The sequence below is a fragment of the Triticum aestivum genome, chromosome 1D (assembly GCF_018294505.1).
Source record: "Triticum aestivum cultivar Chinese Spring chromosome 1D, IWGSC CS RefSeq v2.1, whole genome shotgun sequence".
NCBI lineage: Eukaryota > Viridiplantae > Streptophyta > Magnoliopsida > Poales > Poaceae > Triticum > Triticum aestivum.
Window position 1 is genome coordinate 8188120 of NC_057796.1, and position 10397 is coordinate 8198516.

At 43.2% G+C, this 10397-nt stretch overlaps 1 protein-coding gene across 1 annotated transcript; it reads left to right on the forward strand.

Annotated features, from left to right (window-relative positions):
- Nucleotides 1-1504: 1504 nt before the first annotated feature.
- Nucleotides 1505-3191, forward strand: LOC123162406 (uncharacterized). Its single transcript, XM_044580190.1, has one exon. The coding sequence runs from the start codon at nt 1505-1507 to the stop codon at nt 3032-3034; it is 1530 nt and encodes a 509-aa protein (XP_044436125.1). The 3' UTR covers nt 3035-3191.
- Nucleotides 3192-10397: the final 7206 nt, after the last annotated feature.

The window sequence follows — 10397 nt, forward strand, 5'->3', positions numbered from 1 at the left end:
GGATGTATGTAGACGCACTTTAATGTATTTATCGACTCATTTCACTCCATATGTAGTCCATATTGAAATATTCAAAATATCTTATAATTCAGAAGCAGAGGGAGTACCTAAGTAACAACATTTAAATCCCTATGCAATATGTTGATAACATATTATTTGTTTATTCAGCTACATCATGGGTGGCTGCATTTATAGATCTCTTGTTGACGGTGGCCATTGCACTTTATATTTCACCCAAGACAAGATACAATTTATATTTCACCGAAGACAAGATATAATGAGGCCCCTTAAAAGACAGGATATAACGAGGAGATACATTTGAAGGTTGAAATGTTTCTCAAGACATTCTTCATTTTTAGTACCTGGAAAAAAGACAAGATATAACATGGCACATCGAAGCCCATGGTTAATTGTTCCTGAATTCTAGAGTAAGGAAACGCTACCCTCTTTAGGACTTGGTAATCGAGACATATGAGTATTTTACAAACATGCATGCACGAAGTATGAACACTAATAATTTTATCCACGTGAAAAAATAACGTGAATGTTGTTATTAGGCAGCAAGACAAATGCTTGCAATACTGTCCATGTATATCATTAGTAGTATACTACCTATTTTTTAAGCGATGTATTTTTTCCTTGGTAAAGCAACTTATATCTATGTTGGTTCTGAAAAGGACAATTTGGAAATGTCACATTTAATTTGGGAAATGTCCAGTGTAAATATCTGGCTATGTAGGAAGGATGCGACTGCCCAACTCATTCCACCAGTCACCAGGATGCCTTGATAAGGAAAACGGCCGGCATCTAATTGTCGACGGCAACATGATTATCGGCAACAAGTGATAAAAGCACAGCTTGTTCTAGTATATATATATATATATATATATATATATATATATATATATATATATATATATATATATATATATATATATATATATGTATGTATATATATATGCGGACGCAATATTTAGTGGTTTCTTCCAAGTGCATCCAAATTTTATCTCTTGAAAAGGCAACACAATTTGAATATAGCTGGTTGTCACATGCATGCCAGATCAATCACCTAACTATATTATATAGCATCAAATGAGGATGGTCTCTGATGTTCTCTTGACGAAAGATGCTTAAGCTTACTAGAGTTGAACATGTGAAGACTGACGGTGGCAACGTAGGACAGAGGTACATTTACCAATAAATAATACCATCAAACAACACCGTTTGCAAACAAAATTAGCAATTTGCGCATCGATATATTCTGGACCCAGGCTGAGCCATGTGTGTACTGCATGGATACATTCCGAGACACACATGCATCCAGCAGCCGGGAAATTGTCCGGCATGGGCGACGTGGCTAGCTGGTTGGTCTATAAGAGGAGCGACAAGGCCGTGTGCTTCTTTGTTCCATCAGTACGTAGTTCACTCATCTCTGCCACTGTGTGTTTGTATTTAGGTAGGTAGCTAGTCCACTCATTCTTGAGTACTCTTGGGCAGCTGGGCGATGAGCATGGAACCATCGTCATGGGTGGTACCTTGCTACTCGGGCTGGTCCATGGAAGAAGCAGCTCTGTGGAATAGTGAAGATAGGATTAGCTTCCAAACATCCTTGCCTAGCCATAGTGATAGCGTGCAGCTGCAGATGGTTGAGTATGCAGCCCCAGCCACACCCACACCCACACAGGATAATGACTGTAGTGATCCGACGATCCAGGTGTTCAAGGAAGTAGTGCAATCGTTCCATACTGACTATTTGGACAGTATGGAACGGAAGATGCACAAGATCCCTCCAAGCCTGATAGGTGTTGGCACATGGTACATCCAACCGGTGACTGTGGCCATCGGCCCTTACCACCATGGTCTTCGTCCCGGCTTGCTGGAGGCGGAGAGGGTGAAGCATGTGGCTGCGACCCAATGCATCACGGACTCGGGTCGCCCAGTCCAGGAGATGTATGATGCCGTCTTCGCCGTGTCCGCCGACGCCCACAGCCTCTACTACCCGGACGAGTTGGCGAGATTCCGCGACGACGACTTTTTGCCAATGATGTTCCTTGATGGTTGCTTCTTGGTGCAGTTCATGCGTTGCTATGGCGACGACGTCGACGGCATGGATGAGGCGCTGAACAGATATTTCTGCGCCAACTACGAGCGCATCTACACCGACATCATGATGCTTGAGAACCAGATCCCCTGGGTGGTGGTTCAAAATATCTTGAAGTTCATGCCAGAGCCCTCGCTCTGGGAGGACTTCGTCGCTGCGATGAGAGCCGGCATGAAAAACCAAATGAATTCTAAGAAAGTCCCACCCATTGATGTAGTTCCTACCTATGAACCGCCACATCTCCTCGGCCTTGTCCGGTTCTACATCGTGGGGAACAACGACGACATCAAAGTCGATCGCCCCACCGCTCCGGGCGGAGACAAGCCCATGTCATTATCCATCAGCGTTGCCGAGCTTGCCGACGTCGGTATCACAATCGTACCCGAGACAGAAAAGACAGGGTTAGTGCACATGACCCTCGAAAAGAAAAGGTTAGTGCACAGGCGCCTCGGCGGGAAAAAGTTTGGCTTCTTATTTGGCGATCTCCGCGTGCCACCCCTGTTCCCAACCGACGCAAATGCGACTTGGCTCGTCAACATGGCGGCCTTCGAGTTATGCAAGACCCCAGATTTCGAAGGTGCTGATGTTAAAGATGAAGATTCGGCTGTCTGCTCCTACCTCCACCTCTTCGCCATGCTGCTGGACCAGGACGAACACGTGCATGACCTGCGGAAAACAAAGGTTATCGAAGGAGGAGGACTCACCAGCAAGGAGATGCTCGAATTATTCACTGGAATTGGCAAGAACATGCGCCTCGGAAAGTGCTACCTCGACATAATAATAGAGATCGAGAAGTTCAAGCAGAGGAGGTCAATTTGGCTCAAGTTGTATCTCTTCTTTATCAAGCACTGGACTAAAATCATGGCGGTGGTCACGGTCCTTGGTGCAGTTATCGGCATCTTGTCGTCGCTCCAAGCTCTCAAGCCAAGCTAAGACATACCGGACCTGATTGTACTAGCATTAGCTTGCATGTTCTACTTATATGCCTCTTACTATCCGCATTGTAAAATTCCTTGTATCTCAATCCAATTTCAAGTGAAATTCATTGTATCTGTATCATGAAAACATCAAGCAATTAGCATCAATTATTTGCAAGCAAATAGATGTATACATGATATGTCTGGTACTCGAGCTATAATTAGCTGCCACCGCCAGGCCCTAATTAAACGACCACTTGGTACATAGTGCTATAATCTAACGAGATAGTAGGATATAATATGGTTAGCATATTATTAACTCTTGTCATGAGTGAGAGGTACTACCTCCGTCCTGGTTTATTAGTCCCCCTCGTATTTAGGGTCATACTTTGACCATGATTTTAACTAATAAAATATAAGTTATACATAACAAAAATAACATCATTTGAAACTATATTCAAAATAGAAATCAAACGATATAATTTTTGGTGACATGCATCAGTATTTTCTTAGTTAAACTTATAATCAAACATTGACACAAAATACGAAGGGGACCAATAAACCAGGACGGAGGTAGTAGTTGTTACCTAGATAGTACAAACGACTGAACCTGCATGCATTGGGATCATCGACGTATAAACGACGAAGGTGATAAACTTAGTTTGTTAGGCAATGTTAGATGCCAGCCGTATTGCTTATATCCTCCAGTAACACAGTGATAGTATAGGAATCACTATTTGGGCAGGTTTAATCCGCTATACTCCATATGTTTTTTATTACATGTACGTTGTATTTTGATTTAGGAAAGTATTCACAAGCAGATATCCACTCTTAATTTTTTTCCTACAGTATGTTGTTAGTTACCACAAAATCAACATCATATTAAACTGGTTTGAATTACGAATCTATTTGTACAAAATTCGTAGCATCAAGATATAATTGTTGGTCAACTTTATGAAATTTGACTTCTCCAAATCAAATATAACATCTAATAAAAAACCTGAGGGATTATTTCTTAAAATGAGGCACGAAAGATACATAAATGCAAAGAAATGTAGATGAAACCTTGGGAGGATATATACTGTTAATTTTTTCAACAAAGTGTGAATTGTATTAGCTCAACATGTAGCATCAAGAGGATACATAACACAATGAACACACACCCGGCCTGTGCATAACTAGGATACACACAACCCAAGAACATGGCACTCGACTAAAATCATGGCAGTTATACTAGGAGGCCAAAACTATATATGAACTTATAAAATGCACTTACCAAAATTACTGGAGTATAACTGGGATCCACTGCTACAGATAGTTCAATAAATTTGAACAAATGAAGACAGCACCTGTAATCATGTCAGTAGCAGTATACCACCTAAGTTTTCAATGGTGTATTTTTTTCTTGTTAATGAAACATCTGTTGGTGGTATGCAATTCTACATATGTTGGTTCTCAACAGAACAATTTGGATATGTCACATATAATTTTGGAAATGTCCAGTGTATTTGAAGGACCATCTACGTAGGAAGTTGCAAGTGTTCACCCCATGCCGCAAGATATCCATGGCTTGAAACATGATTACTTGTGACAGTGACAAAAGAACAGCTTGCTATGGAAGTATAACCATAACCATACAATATATCCGAAGAGACTCTTTCACGCCCGCGCGCTGGAGCGGTCGATCCATCCAAAGCCAAGCACTCAGCCGAGAGCCTTTTCCCTTGGGGCCCACCAGGTGGATCTGGTCATGCGCGTGTGGAACGGCTCGTTAACGTATGAACCGCCGCAAGCCCATCAAATTAGTCAACTACTAATCTCTCCCCCCCTGATTTTCAGGGGGGTGGGGCCCACTCTAAACTATCCAAACCCGCCGGTTGCTCTAAACTATTCCACCCCGTCGATGCACTTTCCAAATCGGAGACCTGTCCGAAAACGAGCGTTGCCGCGGCCGCGCGTGAACTAGCATGGCCCCAATATATCATATGGAAGCCATTCATAACATATATGTATACCTCATCGATCCAACAACCATACTATATGGAACCTCAGCTGATCTAGAGTCTCAAATTTGGCTGGTTTGCATAAAGGTCACACAAACCGGATGCAACCGATAGCTGGCCGTCACATGCCTGTTCTATCAGGTAACCATATTATATAGCATCAAACGAGGTTGGTCCAAGGATGCTGCCGTATTGTGATTCATTATAAGGTTACTACAGTTGAACATGTGAAGACCGACTGTGAATGAACTTGAACATCTGAACGACCAGCCAGCCTGTTTGGCGTCTGTGGCGGCCAGTAGCTAGCTAAGGTATAATGGACCGTGTGTGATTAATTATTCTTTCAGTTGTGCTTGGTTTTACGCTAGCTTGACGCTCATGGTAATTGGTAATCATGCAAGGTTCAGGCTCCCTCCATCCAGCATCCACCCCCACCCCAGCCACAAATGCCCGTTTGGGGTTGGTTCATTAAGACGAACAGGAATAAAATCATGGCAGTGATCTCGGTCATTGTTGCAGTTGTCAGCATCTTTTCGTCCCTCGAAGGTCTCAAGACATGGCATAGCGTACCGGACCGGATTGTACTTGCATGCATGTTCTACTTGTAAGCCTTATTAGTCGCATTGTAAAATTCCATGCATCTCAATCCTAATTCAAGTGAAATTTGTATCTGAAGCACGACAAGCCGCATCAAGTCGTTATTGTTTCGCAGACGGAAGGCCATCAAGCCCGTTGTCTTGTCGGACTAGCATCTCAGATAAGAAGTCGTCACTATTGGAAGAGTGGCAAATCCAAAAGCCAAACCACCATTAGTTCTCACATACCCCACACTGAGACTGTGTTTGCAGTATCACGACTGAATAAAGAGGTCAGAACAAATAGGATAGTGATGAATGGAAAAAAGAGAAACATCATGTAGGTGGATAAGGTACGAATGTAGCGAAGTGGATCAAGTTAGTGTCGATTATGAGTCTACCATGCATGGGTTCAGTTCCCGTCCTTTGACCATAGCATTAGTGCAAATTTTGGAAATGTAATTTTCTATAAACCTAGTTACGTATGTACATTATGACGAGGAAGAATGGAACTGCTGCTATTTCCCCCCTATTCCTAGTTTCCTCCAATTGCATGATAACTCAAGAGGTAATGGGTTTTTGTAGGCTTTTCCTTCAATGGGTCCATGGGGGTGATCCATAGGGTTAATAACTACCCATCTTACAAGGGGATGTTTAATTATGTATATACCTACTCCTATCATCTAACTAGCTATGGCAGCTCCACCCTTGAAAACGTAATATTGTACAATCATTGCAATATGCAACAAAATGTGCTCTTGTCTAACTACGGGTGGCAATCTCAAAGTATGACTTTTCTCTCGAATATATGGGTGGCTGCAGGGCCAAAGTGAATGACGAGTTCGAACTTTATTAAAGGGTGCTATGTTCTATGATAATTCATTATTCATAAAATACAAATATAGTTAACACCGTACACCATCTTCTTTTTAATAGCCATCTCTACCTTAAAACTTAATAATATAAATAACCATTACAACATGCCTGACACATATCTGCATGCATGATTATGCATACAAGATCAACTGCTCAATATATTGTGGTGCAATTTGCATTTTCAAACTACTTGCATTTTGGCTTAACTTAAATAGTAGCCCAAACAAATTAATGCAGATGGAGCCACACTTTCCACGACAAGAAAAGTCTGGTTTTGCTTACATTGCAATGATGGCTCTCCCTATGTACATTGCAAAGAGAGCCTTGGCTCAGTTGTTGGGCATGCAGTTGTGTAGCCTAGCGACCCGAGTTCAATTCCTAGAATTGACAGGTGATGCACATGGGTTTTCCCCCGTTTATTGAGGATCAAGCTTGGTGTGTGGTGGAACCTCTCATCAAGAAATATCTTGATATACTCATTTTAAAAAAATTCTGAGGACCATGTTTATCTTGGTACTCATATTAAAATGGTTGTATGCATCCCTGGTTGGTGCAAAGGCCGGGAGGTGAAAATCTCTCCCATTTTTAGATCATGGTCTAGATCTGAGGAGAACAGAGGAAGCTCCAACAGAAGCCCCCGTGTCGTCCCCGCTAGGGCGACTCGGGCGGCGCCCTACCCAGCCACCGGGGGCGCATACTCTCTCATCCCCTCCCTCCGCCGCCGCCGAGGGACGCCGCTGGTCTAAGCCTGGGGGCCGACGGCGGTGGCCGAGACATCACCTCTCTCCCATAGATCTAGGTTGTGCGGGGCCCTGAATCGTGTGGAGGCACGACCGATCTGATCGGCGACGACGATGGCTGTGGCGTGGCGGCGTCAGAGGCGGCGTGGGCTGCGGGCGGAGGCGGCGGCGGTGGCGGCACGGAGGGCCTGGTGGTCGCGTCGGCAGCACCTCCGGTCAGATCTGTTCTGACCGATGCAGTTCGCGGTGGTGGTCATCTCTTTCGTCAGAGGTGGTCGGCCTGCGGCTGGGTGGTCGGATCTCGAGATTTTTCATCTAGTCCCGGCTACGAGTCGGGGAGACATAATTGCCGGTCAAAACCGAGCCGTTGGCGGGCGATGGCGGTGTTTTTGCGCCGTTGTCGACCCACTCATGCTGCTTAGGGGGAAACCCTAGGATCTGGTCTTCCAGAATTGAACGATGGTGGTACTACGGTGCCGTTTTTTTTCGTTGGGAGCATCGTTTGTGGAGCAGCGCTGGAAGACAGAGGCAGGAAGTGGAGCGGCTTCGTCTTGCATGGAGCTTCGGTGGAGCTGTCAAGTAATGCCTGGCCAACAGGTGCTACACTGAGTCATGCCTGGTTGGCAGGTGCTACGCACGAAAGATCTTTCAGAGCCTTCGCGTCTGGGCGGATGAGCGTAGGGCGGTGGTGCCGTTGGCCGCCGTGGTGGCATTGACAGATGTCCCGGACCGGCAAGGATGATATGAATATCTCTCCTGAAGATAGATCAGTTGTCCGATGATGATGGCGGCTATTAAAACGTGTGCATGTGGTGTGCGCTTTAGGTAGGCTGCACCAGTTGTTGGTCCCGATACATTATGTGGATGGATCGGCGACGACACTAGTTTTAGATATGGGGAGTGAGAGCACTCCACATTATCGGGTTTGTAGGTGTGAGTGATGGCTTCAGATGGATTGATGTATGTTTTTGTCAGACCTTTGTGGAATAATTAATAATGATGGCTACATGCATCGATTGATAGAGGGCCGGGGGTTTAACCTCCTTTTTAAAAAAATCACTTATGATAATTTGAATTTTTAATTTGCATATATTTCGAAAAGATAAGGAAATGCACATTTTGACTCCGAACTGTTTCTGAAGTGTTCAGTGTTCAGATTATTACAGAAACACTCGGCCCGGATTAATGTTTATCATAAAAGATTCAACAAGCTCAATATTTTTTATGTTTAACAAATTAAAGAAACAATAACATGGAATTTTTTTTCTCGAGGCACTAAAAAACTTCAATGGCTAGATCAAACTCTTCATCACAAGGTGCAGCTATCAAGGACTTTGCAGCTGCTATGATCAATCATCATTCAAAAATTACAAGCATCGGTAATATACACCATCTGTTATTGACAACTAATATATCCAACCAAATAGTATGTGACATCTCTATATCTATTGAAACAAAAAAAAAATAGAGCCATCACAACCTACATGACACAGACATGTTTGTAGTGATTACGCGTACACACTTAACAGCCCAAATGATTGTGGTGTTGTGTAAGTACAATATGCACTTTGCATTTTGAAATGAATTGTAGTCCTCCTTGAGATTTTAACCCACACTAATGCAGTCGGAGCCACACTTTCCATGTCAAGACAACTCTGGCTCTGGTTTCATGTGCTCAAAATATTACAAATGTAGTCCTCCTTGGCCTTGATTGTAACCCAAAGTAGTTAATGCGGCTGGAGCCAAGACAAGTTTGGCTTCATGCATGGTTATGTGTACGCACCTATAAGTGCTCAAAGAGTAGTGGTTATTGTGTACGTACAGTATGCAAGTTGCATTTTTAAATGACTTGCTCTCCTTGCTTGACCTTCACATTGGTACCCAAACTAATTAATGTTGACGGAGGCACACTTTCCATGTCAATACAAATCTGGCTTTGGTCACGTCGAGTAAATGATGTTTATCCATACGTCCATCCTCTAATCTATTATTAATCATCAGTTTATGATAATTGAATTGTTCATCCAGGAGTAATATTGATCACATATTCAACAAACTCAAGATTGACTAGTGTGGTACAAAAAGAATGAAAAATAACAGGACAATCTGATTTTTTTTCTCAAGAAAATCTGGCCAAAAAGATAATAGATAGATCAAAGTCGTTATTAAGGGGTGTGACTAGCGAGTCATTTGGTAAGTCATCATTCACAAGTACAAAATATCCATTACTTAGCGTCGAACTATGTATGATGATGACATTACACATAGTATGAATGTTGAACCGTGTGCCCCAAAACAAAATGTATGCGATCGCTAACCCATCACACACGATTAGGAAAAGATAACCGAGGGCAATATGTTGAAGGGAACTACCACACACGGTTGAATTAAGTGAATCGTGTGCATCATGCATCAAACAGTTCTAGCGAACAAATTGAGTGCGATCACACACACACACGCACGCACGCACACACACACACACACACACACACACACACACACACACACATAAGTTCACTGGATTGTGTGCGATGTAGAGCAGATGGTTTGATGGAATATACCATCTGTGATCATCTGTAACATCACATACAGTTCTTAAGAAGTTGTGTGCGATTTTGTTCACACAATTAGAAGGCGCCCCCAATCTCATATGATTTATGACTCGTGTGTGTCATCAGAATTGGCTCAACATAATATTTCAAGCCCCTATAATAACTATATGATGCCAAAATTAAAATATATGATAAAAAGTCGGAAACACATGACATTTACATAGTTAATACTCGCTCTGTAAAGAAATATATGAGTGTTTAGATCACTATAGTAGTGATCTAAATGCTCTTAAATTTCATTACAGAGGGAGAACATTAGAAATGATAGTTTAATTCCAAAAAAAAGAAGTGGAAGTTTAAAACTAAAGTATAGAACTAGTGATCTTCAGTTTTCACACGAGTGACCTCCATGTGACCGGCAACCACGTCCACTGCTTCGTGGCTCAACTCGACATCGGCTTCGGCGCCTGTGACGACCTCGACAAGGGTGGAGCAATGGCGGGAGGCTGGGAGGTTGTGACGTTGACAGGCCCAATAGGCAATAGTTGCATATGTACAGCGCATGCCTCATCCTCCATGCGATCAGTTGAACGGCGGGCGGCGGCTACTCCGGCAGCCAACTCCGTACATGCG